Source organism: Bacillus rossius, chromosome 5 (genome assembly GCF_032445375.1).
Source record: "Bacillus rossius redtenbacheri isolate Brsri chromosome 5, Brsri_v3, whole genome shotgun sequence".
NCBI classification, from domain to species: Eukaryota; Metazoa; Arthropoda; class Insecta; order Phasmatodea; family Bacillidae; genus Bacillus; species Bacillus rossius.
Window position 1 is genome coordinate 53,672,525 of NC_086333.1, and position 21,241 is coordinate 53,693,765.

A 21,241-nucleotide genomic window follows, 5' to 3' on the forward strand; every position below is an offset into this window, starting at 1 on the left:
CTGTGTGGAACACAAAATCTGCAGGCAATATTATGTGCCACTGGGTTGGTACATATGAGTTTGTGGAATAGCCATGTTGATTGTTACTTTCGTTGTCAACATTATGTACTGTTTATTGTCATGTTTGTGGTTTATTTATCCATCAGATATACCCAAAATGCAACAATGTAAATCAAAATAATTTAGACTCAGTGATGTGAAATAATATAATTGATGATGTTAAGTAATAATATTGAGAATAAAAGTGACACACATAAAACACTTTCAAGAGGAAGGTATATTTGTAGTTTGCTAGAGCGAAACAACACAAGTGATGACAGTGATTTTTTGTGTAGCCCTAATGCTTCATTTGTACATGTAGGTCTATGTCCTAGTCAAGATCCTGAGAATGCAGACAATGATAATAATTATACTCTAACTGAATTATCGCCTATGAAAATCACTAATATTTCAAGCAAGTGTATTGAAGAAGAACATGACATAGACATATGCAAGACATATGTCGAGCAAGCATTTGAAGCTAATGAGAAAGGAAGACAAGGTTTGGACAGAGAAAGACTGCTGGACAATTTAGATAACAATGAAAAAGATTCTGAGAATTCAGTTAAAGAAAATGATGTAGTGGAACATGGAACTAGTAATGTGGAATTAAGACAGTTCGACGAAGAAGTAGATGGGAACAATCAAAGTGACCAAGTACCTCAACTTACCAAGAAAGGCAAACAGTGTCAACTAAAGAAAAAACAACAGCTTTCAAAGGAAGAAAAACACGCAAATAGCATAGAGAATTATAATGATAAGCACCCTTTACCATTGGCGTAGCTGTGTTCATAAAGTCGGGGGGGGGGGAGGACAAATAATTATTTTGATGTCATGTAAACCCATTCTCCTCTTACTAAGATGGGGGGTCCGGGGGTCCTCCACAGGAAAATTTTGATTTTAAAAGTGCAAAATAGTGCTTTTTAAGCAGTTTTTGTATCTTACCATTGTATACATCGATGTTAAAATTATTATTGTTTCCTTAAGATAAAATTTGATGAGTGAAGAAATTACAAATAAAGTTGGGTAGAATAATATTATAAAATAAAAATATAACGGTCTAGAAAGTTGGGGGGCGACAGTCCCCTCCACCCAAAAAGTTCAGGGGGACACGTCCCCCCTGTCCCCCCTGGTTCCTACGCCCCTGCCCTTTACACGCTCCTTGCGATGCATGCCGTCTGAAGTGTACAGCACGTATTCCTGAATCAAGACGAGTTGCTATTAATGAGATATATACCAAGAAGAACTGGATTGATCGAAGGCATTTTATCCCAATATCAACAACTAGGCAAGGTATTAAAAGAAGGCGGGGAAGTGAGTCTTCAACACGACGTAGGTTTTCATTCAAATATTACCTTACAGATGGAAATGGAGAGCAAGTTCAAGTGTGTAAGTCTTTCTTCTTAACAACGTTAGGCTACACAAAAAATAATGATACTGTTTTACACAATGTTTTGTGTGTGGAGAATGACCCCACCAACATTTCACCAGATGGGAGGGGAAAATGTATACCTCCAACCAAGGTTGATAGAAATGTCTTGAAGGATCACATTGAATCATACAAACCTTGCATCGCCCATTACCGTCGCTCCCATGCACCCAATAGGCGATATCTTCCAAGTGACATAAATGTAAATGAAATGTATAAGAACTTTGTTGTTTCTCACCCTGACATAAAGTGTTCGTATGATCTATATATATCTGTTGTCAAAGAAATGAATATATCATTTGCTAAGCTTGGCAATGAAGAATGTGATGCATGTGAGGCATTTAATAACCATAATTCAGACCATAGCAAAGATAATTTGGTACTAGACTGTGAACAATGTACAGAATGGAAACACCACATTGACCAAAGTAATGCAGCCAGAACTTTGTACAGAAAACATGGGGAAGAAGAACCATGTGGGAACAAAGTTTATTTTACAGCTGATTTACAAAAAATCATTATGTTACCAAGAATGGAAGGTTTCAAGTCTGCAATGTTTACAAAGCGCATTATTGCATTCAATGAGAGTTTTGTTCCTGTTGGTGGCAAACAAAAATCTTTGAAACCTCTAGCTGTCATATGGCATGAAGGCATATCTGGCAGAAAGAAAGAGGACATAGTTAGTGCATTCAATGCTTTTTTCCTACACTGCAGAGACATACACCACATAGTTTTATGGCTGGACAACTGCTCTGGACAGAATAAGAATTGGTGCTTACTTACGTATCTTGTGAATATTGTCAATTCTGAGTATGTATCCACACACGTAATTGAGTTGTATTTCTTTGAGCCAGGCCATACGTTTATGGCTGCTGATTCTTTCCATCACCAAGTAGAGCAACCCCTACACCGCCATAGTAAGGTGTATGACTTCAAGGATTTTCAAGACTCTGTTGCAAAGGCTAACTCTGGAAAAACTGAAGTCAAATGTATGAGGTACGACAACTTTGCTGACTGGCCATCCTGTGTTTCATTTCACAAACTTAAGAAGGATGAAAACCGTCCTTTTTAAGTGACATAGTCTACATAAAGGCAGAAAAGGGAAACAACAATCTACAATATAAGTCATGTTATGATGAATTTTCCCCAACAAGAAACCTTGACTTCATGACCAAGAAAGGCCTGTCCACTGCTTTGAAACCTCCAACATTCAAAACATCTGCAAGAGGTGTCTGCCCAAAGAAAAAACAAGATATACTGAAAAAACTTGTACCACTAATGCCAGAGAGTCGCAGACAATTTCGGAAAGACCTGCCTGTAAACAATGTTCCAGATCTGTGTATCTCTGACGATAAGTAATGGATGAGAAATGTACATACCTAACACAGTTAGTTCTTATACCATAACTTTTGACTTTATATTACATTGCAATGACTGTGCATCATGCTGTAATTAATAGTTTGTTTGCTGAAGTTTTTGCTAGAAATGATTGATAACAAACTCCAGTATTAGTTGTTAATATAGCATACGTTTAAATAAATTTTTTTAATTTGTATTGTTAATGTAATTGTATTACTGCTTACACATTTTCACAGTAAATTTAGATTTCTTTTTCGTTCTGATAGTGAGACAATAAGTTTTGTTGGAGATAAGGTTTTCTTCCTTAAAAGTACATATCTTTATAACCATTTTTTCTAGGTATGAACACCGTAACTCCATTTTTAATACATTCTGTATATAAAATATGTTTAAAAACCATACCATAATACTTTTACATACTAAGGACTAGCTGCAGTACCCGGCTTTGCCCAGGCTGAACACCGGGTGAAATATTGTCCGTGAGTTACAGCAAAATGGATAGCGATATGTCCAGTGTGTTGGACATTAAGAAATTACACATAGTTACTGTTTGTGTATCTGTGACCTATGATTTTTTGTTTACCCATGGTGATCGGTTGAAAGGTTTAGAAGTTGATGCGCTACAGCGCCATCTAGCGGCGAGTTACAAAAAAATGGATAGCATAAAAACCTTCTTAACCCTTTATCACCCAGCGTCCTATTTATAGGACACACTATCTTTGTCCTTGAATCTTAAACACCAGGAAACATGAGACAGCGTGATGAGTCACATGAGTTCTAGAGACCTTAGTCATCATGTTTTCCACCCTTTGTTCCATATAGTTCGCAGTATTGTGCTGACAGTGAGGAAGTGAAGTCGCTCCTTTTTCTTATCGTGCACGCTCTTCTCTTAGGTATTATTTTTTGCTGATGTATTGGAGGTAAGTTTATCTTTTTTATTACTGATGTACTTATTATTGATGTAACTGTTTCAGAAAATGTGTAATTAATTTTTATTGGTTTTTATTTTCTGTAGATTTGAATATAAATACCAGTGTCCTATAAATATGACGCTGGGCGTTGCACATATTTTACACTTCACGGTGTCAAAATGGAAAAAATATATTTTTTTGTATTTTTTTGCAGGGCAAAGTTACGAAAATGAGTCGCCAACAGTTTCGAGCTATTGAAGAAGCGCTAGAGTATTTCTATTCCGATAAAATAGAAGAGGATTTAGCCGCTCTTCCTCCAGATGTTGACGAACTGACAGACGAAGAGACAATTGATGATGAAAATCTAGAAGCACCTTTTATTCAGGATATTGCAGGTAATATAGAAGTAATTATTCCGGAGGTAGAAGGGGAAAATGACATACCAACTGCTTTTTCGCCACAAGAGTCAAAAACAAAAAAGAAAAAGTTTGACAACCTAAACATAACTTGGGAAAAAAAGATTCCAGAATACACTAAGCTGCCTGAAGCAGGAAATTCATTTTTCAGACTTATTGAGTTAGTGAAGACTGACTTAGCAAATGCAACACCTTTAGAAATTTTTGAAAAATTTTTTACAGAGGAAATCTTTGATTTTATTGTCGAAGAAACAATAAGGTATGCCACTACCCAGAAAAATATGCATGATTTAAGTATATCAACACAGGATATAAAAATCTTTCTTGGGTTTCTTGTGTTGTCTGGGTACCATACGTTACCCAGTGAGCGGGATTACTGGCGTGAAGAAGAAGACTTAGGGTTAGATGTTGTTCGGAATGCTTTTAGCAGAAATGCATATTGCACAATCAAATCTCTCATTCACTTCCAGGATAATTCTAAAGCTGAGGACAACAAACATGATAAATCGTTCAAGGTAAAACCCCTTATTGATAAAATCAATGACAAATTCCAGCAGTATGGTATTTTCGAGAAATACTTGTCTATCGATGAAATGATAGTCAGATATTATGGCCACAATCCACTAAAGCAGTTTATAAGGTCAAAACCGATACGATTTGGTTACAAGTTATGGGCATTGTGTGGTGAAAGTGGATACTGTTATAAGTTTAGCCTTTACTGTGGCAAAGAACCTTCGGAAACATCTTCTGTTGGTCCACTCGGAAGTAAAGTTGTTATGAGTTTGTTATCTGCAGTTGAAGATCCTTCAAGTCACGTAGTTTTCTTTGACAACTTTTTCACAAGCCATTCACTTTTGATAGAGCTGCGGGAGAAAGGCTTTAGAGCTACTGGCACAATACGTGACAACAGAACAGCAAAGTGCCCTATAAAATCTACAAAGGAAATAGAGAAATCAGTACGAGGCTCATACGATTACCGTTTTGATACCAGTAATGAAATACTAGTTCTTCGTTGGAATGATAACAGATCTGTGACCTTGGCAACCAACTATGACACAGTAGAACCAATTTCATCTGCTTTACGGTGGAGTCGAGAAGCCAAGGAACGACTGCCTATTCCACAGCCTCTCCTGATAAAGTCTTATAATAAATACATGGGGGGAGTTGATCACCATGACTGGCTGTTGGAAAAGCATGGAATTGCTATACGAGGCAAGAAGTGGTATTGATGCCTTGTAACTCGAGTAATTGATATGACAATCGTCAATGCTTTCATACTTTACCGTCTCATACATGGATCAAAGTCAATCTCAATAAAAGACTTCAGAAGATCCATAGCAGTAAAGTATCTTAAGCTAGGCCATGGGCAAAATGTCATGAAAGGTAGGCCATACTCCTTTCCCTCTACATCTAAGCCAGCAGTATCAGAGGATATTCGATTTGACAGGGAAGACCACATTATAGGGGAGAGAGAAAAGCAAAGACGTTGCCAATTCAGGGGATGCAAAGGAAAACCACTTACATTTTGTACAAAATGTGATGTTACATTATGTACAAGATGTTTTCCAAAATTTCACAACAAAAAGGAAAGCAGTAAGCCTAATTGACATTTTTCAGTGTACATGAACACACATGTTTTTTATGAACTAATCTGATGCTATAGGTCCTATATCTTGGAACACCTATCTGTATCCAGTTCAAAATATAAATGGTAAACTAATTCTGTCAAAACCAATTTTTGAAAAATTCATAAACAAATAAAAATTCTTATTTTTGGTACATTGTCACTCACTCTCTCTGTGTAATGCATTATTACTGTGATTCCATATTGTTGATGCACTTTTATTTATGTGAATTTGTACAAAATTATATGATTAGAATTTTTGTTATATTTTATATAGCTTAGTTTTTCGTATGTCGACTTTGTGTGCACAATGTATATAAAATGTAATTTAAAACATTATTGTAGTTCCATAAAAGTGTAAAAAATATATATTTTTCACAGTTCTCCATAATTAGACTTAGTACAGCAAATTTTATAATGGACACATAAATTATTTTCTTATAGTATACGTAAAATTGTGTGCTTGAAATTGTTATTTAAAAAATTAGTTATACAAATAAAATAAATAATTTAAATGTTATAAGATTATTTTGTGAAAAAAAAATTACTGTGACTCACTTAAACCCAGCGTCATATTTATAGGACACTACTTTTTTCAAAAACTATAGCATATAATTTTTTTTTGTAAATTTATTCATGCTTAGGGGTGTCAATTATACCAGATATGTAAATTTTATAACTAATTTTCAAAAATAATTAATTTGGGCATTAATGGGTTTTAATGATAAAAACACTTCGATGTGCCAACTTTCATGGCGATCGGTCAAACGGTGTAAGAGTTTATCGACGTCATACATGCCAACATCCAATTATATATATTCTTATATTTCGAAATTTTGGGGCTTTCACTTTTGTGGAAAGTGGATGTTCAGGACCTCGAATGGTTTGGAACAACTCCATCTCGAAAGAAATAATATTTGAAATACCTGAAATTTTCGAGATTTTGGAGCTTTGTCCCCAGAGGGGGAGGGGTGATTTTGAGGACCCTGAATGGCAGGGAAACACTAAAAATCGAAAGAGAATGATTTTTGAAATTCTCTAAATTTTGGGGCTTTGACCCCTGAGAAGGGGGGGGGGTGATGTTGAGGACCCCGAATGGCTCGTAAACAAAACACTCCAAATCGAAAGAGAATAGGTTTTCGAAATTTTGGGAAATTTTTTTATTATTGGGTCTTTGACTCCTTGTGGGGAGAGGGTAGTTTGAGGACCCCGAATGGCTCGGAAACATTCCAAATAGTAAAAAAGTATACTTAAAATTGAGAAATTTTTCGTAATTTTGGGGTTTTGCACTCCCCCCTCCCTCAAAATTGGGTGGGAAGTAGACTTTGGGTAAAAGTTCCACCATGCCCCGGACACTTTAGTTCGTAATGACTTAATTTGAATACAATTTCCTCCAATTTTTCGAAATTTTGTGGCTTTCACGTTTGTGAGAGGGATGGGGGTGGAGGTAAAGGACCTGGAATGTTTTGGAACACTCCATCTCGAAACAAATGATATTTTAAATTCCTAAAATTATCGAAATTTTGGGGCTTTTTCCCAGAGGGTGGCGCGGGGTTCAAGGACCCTAAATGGCTCGAAAACACTTAAAATCGAAAGCGAAAGATTTTTAAAAAATTTTGAACTTTCTTAATTTTGGGGATTTAACCACCTGAGGGGGGGGGGATTTTGAGGACCCCGAATGGCACGGAAACACTCCAAATCGAAAGAGATATAAATGAATATAAGAATTTAGGTATTTTCTGTACTCCTATCTACCATAATAACAATATTGACAAATAGAAAAACTTATTACCTACCAAAGAATAATTTTCTAAATAAATTAATAAATAACTCTATGTTTTAGAATTTACGTACATAAATAATATTAAACTTCAAACTATACACACCAAAAAAACTAAGGATGTTTGTGAAACTATTTTTTATTTGTCATAATGTTTAAAACATTTGTATGATTTTTTATATGTAAACCTGTGGTGGCCATATTCCGCTTATCCAAAGGAGTATAGAAATTAATAGAGATATCACTCCCTGTACACACCACAAATCTTTGAATTAATCAAAAAAAAAAAACCATAGTCAAAAATGAAACAAAAAGTATAAATAACAACTAATTTGACAAGAAAATTTATTCAACTGGAATGACAATGTTAACATCCACCTGAAATTTAATAGAAGTAGGTAGGTATGAATACATATATATAAAAAATTAATGAAATTAAAACATACATAAATAAAATTGTTACACTCAACCAAACATAATGTTTAATATGAAATAAAGGAAGATGGCAATTACACGTAACTATTCTAATTAATAAAAAAAATCAACCTACCTGAAATAGTAAAATTCAAATTTTTCAACAATATATTACATAATTGATAAATATTTCTGGTCTTCGGTCTCAGTAGCCCTAAGACTCTTGACGCTTAGCAGATAAATTATAAACACTAAACCAAACTCCTTGCAAATAAGTAGGTACTGTAAAAAAATATAACAATATTTACAATAGAAAAAATAAGTAGGCCCTACCAACCTATGAATAAATTTCGAAGAAATTTATAAGTTTAATAATTTATATACCTACAATATATTAAACTTGAAACTATCCACACAATAAAAACCTAAGAATGTTAGTGAAACTAATTTTTTTATTTGTCATAATACCTAAAATACGTATGTTTCCAAAATGAAACAAAGTATAAATAATGACCAAAAAAAAATTGTACAACTCGAATGACATTGAAAACATACACGTGAAATTTAAAAGAATTATGAGTGCCATAGGTAGGGAGAAAAAATATATATAGAAGAAATTAAATTAAAAAATGGGTGCGTGTACTTAGGTACGCGCATGAGAAGTTATACTTCTTTGGCATCATTAAAAAATAGTTTTTAATTGCATGCAAAATATTGCGTGGAGTCCCTCCGCGCGGAAGAAGTGAAACTTCGTAATGTGGAAATGAAAATAGGAAGGGGTAGAAATTGATTTTTAGTGAAATCATATATCAAATCAAACTAAAAAAATAAAGGAAATAAATTTATAACGATTCATAGATTGCTCTTCAGAGAGAGAGAGAGAGAGAGAGAGAGAGAGAGAGAGAGACCTATTGAATGTCTATAAAACTTACTTTTTTATGAGAGCAGATTTTCATGAAATAAATCATGAAATCATTCAACGATAAAAGCTGTTTATTTAACCAAGCGGACGGGTTCGCCCCAAGGAGAAAATTTACGTGGCAAGACCTCGTGGACATAGAGAAATGACACACACTCACAATTTATGTGTCTATGAAACATGATTTTTTTCTGCAATTTAAATTGTAATATACAAAAACGGTATTGAAAATTGAAACAAATATGGCGACACTATAAACTGTCAAGATCTTTATTTTTTTCTTACTCTCTACTTAGTTCCTTACAATAGCAAAACGTAACGTAATGGCTTGAAAGCTATTGCTCGGCAGACATAGAGGAATGACACTAAGAGTTTGTATATCTGTGACGCACATTTTATAAAATTAAAATATATATTTTTAAAACCGTTTAAAATTTATTTTTTTAGACAAAAGATAGCCTATGTCCATCCCCAGGATATAATCTATCTCCTTGCCAAATTTCATTACGATCCGTTCAGCCGTTCAGCCGGGAAAAGGTAACAAACAAACAAACAGACTGACAGACAGACAGTCAGAGTTACTTTCGCATTTATAATATTAGTATAGATTACATATAAATGTAATAAATAGTGCAAATGTAAATTAGTATAGTCTGGCCAAGAAACAATGTTCTTTTTGCTCTCCTGTAAAATTTGGTTTATTGGAGTTAAGGCTTTCTTGCTTAGGAGGGCAGAGTTAACTTACTTTGAATATGAATCCAAAATAATATTCATGGTATATTAACAAAAAAAACTTAAAAAAACTGTGGTAGTCCACAGTAAGACCGCTCTTATTTTGTTCATGTGTTTTTTTACCTGTGTTTTAAACGAAACATCACTCACGGTAGTCAAAAAGGGCGCGATGTTACGAGATTCAGTTATTTAATATTGCGAAAAACTCTTAGTTCATTCAGTTAAATTATTCGTTGAAAAGTCCGGACATTTACTGTAATTTCTGAAAGTGCAGTCGCTTCACAATAAAATCACTTGCATTACTTTATGAACAAACCTTGCACTTTTTGGTTGCGATCCGTATTGTAAATCGCTCTTGATGATGGCTGCAAACAAGGCATGCGACGTGGCCTCAACCCAGAAGTAAAGAAATAAGTTGTGACTTTAGCCAGAAAAGTCTACGATATAGAAGTCTGAATGCAAATCAGTTAAGATAAAATATGTAAGAAATTTAAAGAAATATATCATTTTTCTTTAACTTGTTTTCACAATGCATTCACAATGAAATAATCTATAATTCCCCCACCTCAAAAAATGCAACACTGCATACAATTTTTTTTAATAAATTATTTTTATAGACTATCTCAGTAATTATAATTTAATACTTTTCGAGATAATATTCCTCCTGTCTTGTGTTCTGGTAAGAAGCAAAGAATTGGCACACTAGATTTTGGATAAATAACATATTGTTTTTGGTTTAACAAAATGCATATTTGTTGGTGTCATTTTAACTAGAAATATAATGTTTATAAATGAACTTTTTAACATAAAGTAAATGTTTTAAATTCATATTTGGTTAAATGCTAGTCATTTTACATTTGGTTTACTTAATGTGCGTAAAATTAAATAACCTGTTGTGAGTTGTTATAAAATGAATCGTTATAGTTAAATTAATAATTAAAACTTTCAAATGCATTTTATTATTCATAAAAAAAAATAATCAAATGATTGCATTAAATTATGAAATAATATCCAATTGTCAGTAATTAACAGATAAAATTTCTGTATTTTATGGCATTTTACCTAAGTAACTTACATAAATGTAACATAAAATAACAACGTACATCATTATCCCATATTATTAAACATTTGATAATATTAAATTATTATTCTGTGTAATGAATACATTATTATTACAGAACTTTTAAGTTATTAATTTAATTAGGCAAGACAACTATACCTATATCTTGTTAGTTTTATTTTGTGAAATTTTCAGAGAAATTTTCCAAGTAAGATAAAGATATGACAATGTTTTACCATGATAAAAAAAGTCATTTGTCGAAATATTTGGTAGTATTATGCCTGATTATTAAACTCATTTTACAAATTACACTTGCATAACTTTATTTCAGGACTAATCAAGAGGAAATGAGTCACTCAAATAGATACATTTATACGGTGCATAATGTAAATACCAGTAATTCAGAACATGACCTAACGATTCACAATCCTGAATCTTCAGCTGTTAGTGACGAATGGACGAGTTCTTCAGTGTTTTGCGCTATAGTTTACAGTGCCGTGATCTTTGCTCTCATTGTGCTCTCAGTATACAGGATAATTTTGTTCTACACTATATGTGAAGCATGTCACAATAACATACACAGTGATGTCATTAAGAGTATCGTGAGAACGTATGCAAAATTCTTTGACATCAATCCTTCAGGTAAGTTAGTACTTTGAATGTACTCTTTAAATGGTGGAAGTATTCAATAGTGCAAGTTTTCCTAATATCTCTACTATATATATACCTATATATGTATATATGTATAATGTCCAATAATTTGCAAGTAATATTCAGTAAACTATATTTGTCCAAGCAAGAAGCTATAAAAATCATTTTCAAGTTTTAAACAACATATATTTTTTTATATTGTTTTTTTTTTTTTTTTTTTTTTTTTTGGCTGATTTTGGATCTCTGAATCAAAACAGAAGCAACATATTATATATTCTGTGTCTTTGCATTTCATGAAGTGATGCGAATTAAATGTTATATTTATAATCTAAGTCTGTATAAATTACTATTTTGAAGCATTATAAGAACGAAGAAACTTGTTTCCAAAAATTAAATGTATCTGCTACTGCTTGATTTTCTACACCTTAGTTTATAAGACGAGAGAAGTACACCCTTTTAAACCTACAATAAGTTATTTTTCAGGTATATCTTTGTAAATTTCTTTACTTGAGCTTCATTATTGAGATAATTTGAGCGAACATTTAGTGACTGAAACCCTTTCAGTATGAATAGCTTCAAATACTATGAACTTGTTTGCACACTTAACTTATAAGCTACTCCTCTTTATAAACTAGCCATTACTTTTAAATAAAAGCCGACTGCACCAGTATTGTTCCTGCACAACTGATACAATATTAACTTATTTAAAACTTTACAAGCAACATTTGTATGAATACAAATTGAAATCGACCATTTCATCATCGCTAGCAAAGCTTAGAATATTTATTTACTCTCCCTACCGTCAATAGATTACATTTGTCTTTTTTAACAAGTTACATTTTTTTAACATGTAATGGGTTTCTTAACTTTATACGTTACGTTTATAAGGATATTGTAATTTTATTTCTCCCAGGAAGAATACTGAACAGACTATCCAGCGACGTCAGTGTCATGGACGAATCCGTTCCAAAGGCTACTATGGACTCCGCGCAAGTAAGTGCGAGAAGACTGTCTCTTTGGTCTAAAAGTCAACATGTCTGACTTCATTCTAGAGTCGTGAGCTTGTAGAGCCACGCCTCGCTAAGTGAGAAATTTTAGAATTTGTTATATGTATGGCATATGGACTGATGTTATTATTCTTTAAAAAAATTTATTTTCGAGAAACAATAATCTGATAATTTTTTTTTACCCAACTTAAAGTTAAATCACTAATAAATTAGTATATTATTATTAAGTCTTTAATCACACAACTTAAGGGCTACTTTATAATGAAAAACTAAGCCTTCATGTCGTAAGACATAATTGTAAATTAAAATTTATTTTAGTGTTTTAAGAAAATTCTGAAAACATATTTTGGAGCGTATTATATTTTTTACTTGTGAATATATCTCATGAAAAACAGCCTTATATAGTAATAGCTATAAGTAGTGGCTTCGTTTTTTTGTCGTACATTTAAATATTTTATCTAATACAGTTTATTGTTTAAAGGACGTGTGTTAAACGACTTTATTTTACAGTGGCAGCGAAATATGACAGACGAAAAAAAAAGTGGATAAAAGGTAACCTACATGATGTTATATTGGTTGGCGTAATATAAAATCATTGGTATTAGTTTTTGAGGTTTGGTCTGCTGATAGCCTCCATTGAGGAAGGCCCTGTCGCCATTTTTAACCGAATAACCTCGTCGGGGATTGAATTGAGGACTCCAAGTTATACAATGTAAATGTATTTTTATTAAAAATGTTATTAAAATTGTAATTAAAAATACTTTCAAAGACATGAATAATAATGTGTTTTGCATGAATAATGATGTATTTTCAATATGGCAGTTGTGACATCATTATTAAAAATAACTTAATCCAAAACTGTGGAAATTTCTAGAATCCAAGATGATGGTTGTGACTTCATAATCAAATATGGTGGAACTTCTAGAAAACAAAATGGCAGAATCCCAAATGCAGGATATTTATAGAATCAGACATGGTGGTTGCGACATCATAAACCAAGAAGATAGCTGTAATGTCATATTTTAAAATGCAGGAATCCAAAATGGTGGATGTTACTAGAAATCAAGATGGCTGACAGTTCTATCACAAAATAACATCCAGGGTCAAAGTCATCCAAAATGACGGAAGATTATAAAATCCCAGATGGAGAAAGGTTCTAGAATCAAAGATGGTGGTTGGTTAAAAAATCCTAGATAAAGGAAGGTCCACGAAAACATAAATTCTGGTTGTGATGTCACAATTCAATATGGCGGAATCCAAATGGGGGTCGGGATCAAGGTAAAATTCAAAGATTAAAGTCCACCATGATGTCATAATCCAATATGGAGGTCAGACCAGCATCTCGCACCAGAACCAGGGCTCGGACATACATTTAAATACTACTTGTATTCAGATTAAAATTCTAAGATTTATCAAAAGAAACATAATTTTACATAAAAGTGTTCATTTCACATAACTACAAATTTTTATGGTTGCGTTATAAACTGTGCATGATTTCTAATTCACGTTTATATATGAAATATATAAGAAAAACCTTAAATGTTTTATTCATACGAAATAAAGTATAAATAAATTAATTTTAAAAATTGATTACATGACGTAACATAAGTTTAAAATTCTTCAGAGACACTTTTTATGTTGGACTATTATAATAATATTACATATATTTCTAGTTCAAAATAAAGCAGACGATAAATCATGCTAAAAGTAGTAAAAAAACAATTTTTGGAAATTATCAAAGACATTAAAAATATTGTTACGGTACGTAGAGTTTGTTAAAGAGTAGTAGCTGAAAATCACCCTAATTACGTTTACTGATATGTTGTGTATTAAAAGTTAACTATTTTATTTTAATTTCCTCAAAACAATGAACGAAAAAATAGCATCAACAATAAAAATAAGTGTCAATATCCAAACCAACAGTATATGATTTGAATGTGCATGTGACCTATTTATCAACAATAAAATTTGTATTTGATTTTTAGGCAATAGCAAAACATCAGAAATTAAAATAAATAATATTTTATTTCAAATAATAACGAAGATACAAAAACAAATAATTAAAATATTTATAAATTCATGTGTATATAATGAAATAAGTGACAAAATTAATAAATTAATATTAAACTTCAAATATTATAATAATTATATTACAAAAATTAATTAATATTTCGACTATGTTATGTTTACAGTATTTTCTTTTAGCCGTCGGCCCGCTTGTATTGATATCCATTGTGAACTGCTGGTTTCTAATTGCAATTATTGTATTGGCAGCAATTTTATTTATTGTTTTGCGAATATTTTTGAGAGCTTCCAAGAGAATTACGAGAATTGAAGGAATGTGTAAGTATGAAAATATCAAACATTAATTTTCTTATATAACGCTTCAATTATTTAAATTATGTGTTTTCTCTAATATTTAGAGCTAAATTGTTGAATCAGGAATAAAATCAAAATCAAAATAATAAAAAAAGATTATTTTTTAACATATATAAAATTGTACCATATTAACATCTATATGCGTTACAGGCAGAAGTCCTATTTTCGTCCATTTGAACTCTACTCTCCAGGGACTAACAACCATACGCGCCCTTCAGGCCGAAGACGTCATTAGACAGGAGTTCAATCAGCACCAGGCAAAATTGACTGTTAACATGGGCCATTCCTTAACTCAGTCCTATATCAAACAGTATACTTTCTTTATAATTAAGTTTTTAAATATAAACCAATGAAATTTTTTCTATATTACATCGCGTACTTATTCGTTTCTAAGGCATATCCTTGTTTATTTACACTTTTTTAAATTGGAATAATGTGGATTTCTTGTTTGGCCCAAATATAAAAAGGGCAGTTTTTTTTTAACCACCGATGTGTTACAAAAAAGAAAAAATTACGTAACATTATAATTTTACTACCAAATGTACATCAAGGTCTTACTTATTTTTCTACATAATCGCCAAAATGATCGAGGTATTTGTCATATCGTAACACAAGCTTCTTGATGCCTTATTCGAAGAAGTTAGCCACCAGTGAATAGAGGTACAGGGACAGTGCCTGTATCTCCCTCTCCCTCACGATGCTATTGTGAGGCGGATAGACTACAGTCCGGCGCATTCTGCCCCACTATTTGCATATCTTGCGATAATTCTTGACGCGGGAGCCAGCGCGCTGTACTATTAGTCCATCCGCCTCACAGTAATCCTAAAGATATAATTTTCTAGCCCACACTTTGGGCAGCAGTGAATGACTGGATGATGATACAAGCGACCTTAATTCATTCACGCAATGCCTGGCCAGCTAGCGAGACAAATCCTTTTTGGTAGCCACTATCGCTTGGTGGATTCTTAAGCTGAACATCAAAATAAACAACTAAAAGAACTAAGTAATACTTTCTGTGGTAATATATGTGTGTCACAGTATTATGTAAGGAAAATTATGCATGTTTAAGTCAAGTGTACTTGCAAGTAAAATCTTAAATCCCGCTTTAAAGTGTCTTTCATCTATTCCTTCATGAGACTATGCTATAAGAAACATTAACTTTATATTTATATTAAAATTTGTACAAAAATCAAAAGATGAGATAATTTTCATACCATTATTCTTTTAAATTAAAAAAAAGCTTAAATTTTAAGGATATATCTGTTTACTTCAATCTAAATCGAGTGGTAATTTTATGTATCATAATATTTAATTTAAAATATTTTTTTTTAATTTTGTTTTCAGGACCTTAATACTTCTGCTTCGTACATGCTCATATCTGCAAACCAAACTTTCGTTTTAGCGGTCAATTTGATTTGTTTCGTCGTCTTTGCTATTATAATCGTCACTTATAACGTCACTGAAACAGGTAAGTAATAGTTAAACTTAAAACTGTGTTCTATAATTTCCGTAAAATTTCAAACTTTATTTCATTTATTTCATTGCAACTGACTGTAGGAATTAAATCAAAAGGCCATTTGTTTCTTAACTGAGAACTGAAGAAAATGAAAATAATATTGAGTTTTTTAAAATCGAGTTAAAGTTACCATCACTGGTAGATAGCATTAGGGCTCACAACTTCAATACATCAGAAACAGGAAATTGCAAATCTAGGAACTGTAGGCGCGGAATATTTGAAAGCCTGATAAAATTTAAATTTATACTTTAAAACATGTACAACAAATACTATTCGAGGCCAGTATTTTCTGCAAAAACAGCTGTGCAAAATCAAGAAAATTAAAAATAATTATTTGTAAAGTAAATGATGACAAATTACACCCTACTCCAGGATGGTTTATAGTTTGGCAAGCTTTAACATCAACTGAGTCTACTGTACTCAGTTTTAGGGCCACATTGATTTAGGCAAGGACCTGTTGGGGCCAAGCCCGGAATTTTTCCAGAATTGGAAAATGTGATGATTGTTATCTTCAACCATTTGGTTTATTCAGGGTACTTCTATTTTCCTAATCATTAATGCCGTCAGTGCTACACTATCTTTCATCAACCTTCATCGTCTCTTATTCATTCGCACAATATGTAGATTGCTGAAAACGATCGAGGCGCTATCTACTGATGTAGATCTGAACTTGAAAGAGACTAAACAAGCACAAGAAAAATCGGTTATTTTCATTGATAGTGGTGGGCAGAATCGATTAAAGAATTGTATACATTTATTGTTGCTCTAATATTTAAGCTTATTATCATCATAAGAACTCCCATTGGAGAATAACAGTTTCTTGTAAAAAAATAAATAAATATTGGCTGGTGCGGAAACTTATGACACACCAAGATTTTTTTATTCCGGTAAAACCATTTTCTAAATAGCAGTCACTAGCTATTGATTATGTTTAGAGAAAAAGAGAGAACAATCTTTCAGCTAATAGACTTTTAAGAAGAATTTTAAAAAAAATGTTGCGTGAGCATGTTGTGAAATAAAATCCTATAAGTAAAATTGAGTTCTCAAATTTTCAATTAATTAGTACGATTTTACTCACAAGAATCGATTTAAGAAGTATAATTTTCCAGGAATGTGTGTGTATGTGTAAGTGTATATATTTATGTTCTTACTCCACTTGTTACATAAAGAATATATTCATTATTTATTATTTCTTCCACTAACATAAAACCACTAAAAACTGTGTAAATATAAGTTATTTCAGCAGGAACCAGTAATTCTATCGTTTGCAGAGTTTTTTTTTTTTAAATTTTGCAACACAAATAATGAGGCATTTAAGTTTAGTTTAATATTTTACATACAAATACACACACTAAAAGTTATAAACCACACTTTTTTTTACAGTTAACATAAAATCATTGGCATATAATTACTCTTTTCAAAATTTCAGTAAGTAATCTCTACAACTCTAGCGTCACCCAAAGATGTCTTTTCCTTCCGATGATCTCGTATATTTGATTTTTTTCTTTTTTTTCAGGAAGCAATGGCGGTGAAGTAGGTCTCGTAGCTACACAAACGTTTTGGATCATTTCATGTCTCCACTACGCTGTTCTTCACTTTACGTCACTGCCCGAGTTCATGGTTTGTGTCGAGAGAGTGATGGAGTACAAATACCTGGAAGAAGAGAAAAACCTGGATACCACTATGGGTAACTAATAAAGTTAAAATGAAATAAAACATATTTGATAAATGTTTTTTTAAGGATAAGGTAACGCCAGATGAACTATGAAAAAATCAATTCACTTAAGGTATTATTTACACCTATTCAAGACCGTTGGGTAACTAAGGGTCCGAGCCAATTGTTTTTCTCCGACCTCCTCTCTCCATTACATAATGTGCAATTTTCAAAATACAAAATTTAAAAAAGAAGTGAGTCTTTCAGTACTCGCCAATGATGTATAAACATCTAACCTTGGTAACGAGCAAAATTATTAGTTATCATTTTTCAAATTGTAACCACTACTGTGAGTAGAAAAACATAAATAAAATTCAAAATAGCATAAATCTAAAATATAAAAAAAATATATATTCTACAAACACTTCTCGGGTTATTGTTGAAAGTTAAAAGGGATCATCATTACTTAGGGCTTTCATAAATGAGTAAGTACCAAAGATTCGTTCTGTTTCCACATCACGACTTTATACAACAAATTATATTTGACAAAGCGCCGCTGTACTAAAAAGAAATTCTCAAAATAAACGTACGCAGTACAAATACAAATGACTTAAAATAAAAATAAAATGTCTAAAATTTCTCTACAAATATTCTCTTTATTTCAGCTGTGGTGAGAACCATATACTCTTAATGAAAGAATAATTGCGTCTCACGAACTCGTCACAAAATAACTGAAGTAGGATGTTGCGGAGAAAATGCAGCATTACAAAAAGTGTGTCCGGGCCTTCTATCATCCGAGTGTGTTTTTTCTGAACACTAACAGAGAATGGCAATGTTCCTTCGCGGTTGACGATACTCAAGTAAATGTCCGGAGTGACTTTTCCGCGAAACCTTGGCGAAAATCTCTTTCAACAGCTTAAAAAATTTGAAAGAAACGCACTAGCGCTCGGAAATGACCAAAATACTATGAGAATGAATACTGCAAATATTAACGGTGATTTTCTGACGTCACACACCGTGGAGTTGCGTCCACAGTTCCGTGGATATAATGTTTATGTTATGCTTACTTTTGTAAAATTTAAATTTTGATACTATAGCAGGAAATCTTGTTATGTGTAAGAAAAGGCGTATCGCCACTAATAAAGACGATAGAAGATAGATGGATAAATAAAATAATTAATTAAATTAACCAAGATTTCTTCGTAGTTACAGATACCTTGTAAAAATACATCCCGAATTCTAACTTTTAAGTGTTGTGTTCTGTTTTAAACAAGGCAAACTTTAACATCGAAGAGAGAAAAATATCTTAACTGAAGATTAAAATACATTTGAGAATGTTTTCTAACTCTGGAAAATGATTCATGTGAGTTTATGCTAAAAATTAAGTAAACTCAGTACCAGTAGGTATTTCAAAGCTCTCCATGAATTTACCAACATTCCTAGATAATTTGTAACCAGCATCCTTGCGTACATTTCAAATGAAATTGTTATCAGTGTAGCTCTTTGGCACGATGAGGTGACACGCCACAAAATAAACCAGTTCCGTTTGCAGAGGAATCAATGACAAACGTGAGCAACTACTACAACAAAAATAATGCAACACATCTACTTACAGCATAGCATTTTATAAAAAGGAATATTATCGAGAAAATAGAAAAATAAAAACAACACACAAATTTATTAAATCGTCCCCACCTACGACTCTATGATTTTAAGGATTTTTGGATTACCTAGTAACGTAATAGGTAGCATATAATAACTTGTCTTAATGCAATAGAACAAAGTTATTGTTTCTCTGAAAATAAAACCAAGCGTACTGGATCTAATCTAGCGCCTGTATCTCTAGGGTAAATGTACACATGAAACTATTTTATGCAATTGAAGTGATTTTTGTTTCACTGTTGCAGACAACTTTGCTCCACCACTTTGGCCAAAGGCAGGTCGCATCGAGTTCCAAAATGTGACGTTCAAATACACGATCAATGGCCCTAGCGTTCTGCAAGGAATAAACATTTTAATAAATCCTAAAGAAAAGGTAAACAACGTACACTTAACTCGACTAGACAAATTCAATGTGAAAACAAGAGCAGTCAAAGGATAATTTAATTGAGTTGGTTACTGTAAAAAGTCTCCTATAAGCCATATAAAAGGTCGTGAGACAATGTGGAATATAGAATTGCAAGAAAACTTTATAACTAAAGAGATTATATTTTTGTTTTGAATAGACAAAGAAAAAAGTAAAATATGTGAAAAAAACGTTAATCGCATATGTTATTCGAAATTATTGCATTTCAAATTTAAGAAGTTTTATGCCAATAATCTAAATCGAAATAAACCTAATTATATTCCTGTATGAATTTTATTTCCATCATAGATTATTGTAAGTTCTAAAGCAGATATGTTTATAATAAAAATACTGAAAATACAACATGTTTAATAAATTGACCTTAAATTAAAATAAATTACTTACTTTCATGCAAAAATAGGTCATAAATATAGGAACCTCCTGTTTAAGAACGAACGTAAACAATAATGACACAGATGCACTGAAGTAAGTATAGCTAGCAGTATGTCTGTACGTATTTCTCTTCGTGACAAAGTGTAATGTTGGCATTGTGGTTTGTCAAGGTTGGTATTGTCGGCCGCACAGGAGCAGGGAAATCGTCCTTGATCCTGGCACTGTTCCGATTCGCCGAGGTGGAAGGCTGTATCGTGATAGACGCCGTCGACACCAGCACCATCAGCCTGCACGACCTCAGGAAGAAGACCTCAATCATACCTCAGGACCCTTTCCTCTTCTCCGGGAGCCTGAGGGAAAACCTGGACCGCTTCAACGAGTTCCGGGACGAAGAGCTGTTGCAGGCACTGGAAGACGTGAGTGTGAAGCCTGAGTCACGATCCCACCACGGGCACATCACGACTAATCCGATAAAACGTTGTGCAACGTTCCATCACGAAAGATTTTAACATCACAGAGCCATAATACCACACCAACATTAACACGAAGAACTCTAATATGGCAGTCCGCAGATCTTGCCATTCCGAATGGGTTTTTAAAATGCAGTATAGAATGAGATAAAAATCGAGCAGACCTAATAGAAAGCTTTTATTTCCATAAAATTTAGTCGTCTATGGCACAACATGTGATTAAGCTTATTTTGGATATATTTAAGCAAAATATATACCACCACTATAGTAAAAATACTGTATGAAGGGGAAAAAAACCTTGACTTAATGTGTCTGCATAGGACGTCTTGTATTAATTAGGATGCATGCCCCGTTCGAGGTCATTATTTTATATTTATATTCCACGTGGTTAAACTTGCCGACTTTTTGAGTGGCTGAACTCTC

At 32.7% G+C, this 21,241-nt stretch overlaps 1 protein-coding gene across 4 annotated transcripts in view; it reads left to right on the top strand.

Moving 5' to 3' along the window:
* LOC134531806 (ATP-binding cassette sub-family C member 4-like) overlaps positions 1-21,241 on the top strand; it is an 89,100-nt gene that overhangs the window by 58,812 nt on the left and 9,047 nt on the right. For all 4 annotated transcript variants that reach the window (XM_063367749.1, XM_063367748.1, XM_063367751.1 and 1 more), the window contains 8 exons: positions 11,015-11,325; positions 12,248-12,327; positions 14,534-14,684; positions 14,871-14,977; positions 16,065-16,188; positions 17,753-17,923; positions 19,798-19,925; positions 20,519-20,764. In XM_063367749.1, coding sequence (XP_063223819.1) covers positions 11,015-11,325; positions 12,248-12,327; positions 14,534-14,684; positions 14,871-14,977; positions 16,065-16,188; positions 17,753-17,923; positions 19,798-19,925; positions 20,519-20,764 — 1,318 coding nt within the window. The remainder of the gene's footprint in view (positions 1-11,014; positions 11,326-12,247; positions 12,328-14,533; positions 14,685-14,870; positions 14,978-16,064; positions 16,189-17,752; positions 17,924-19,797; positions 19,926-20,518; positions 20,765-21,241) is intronic.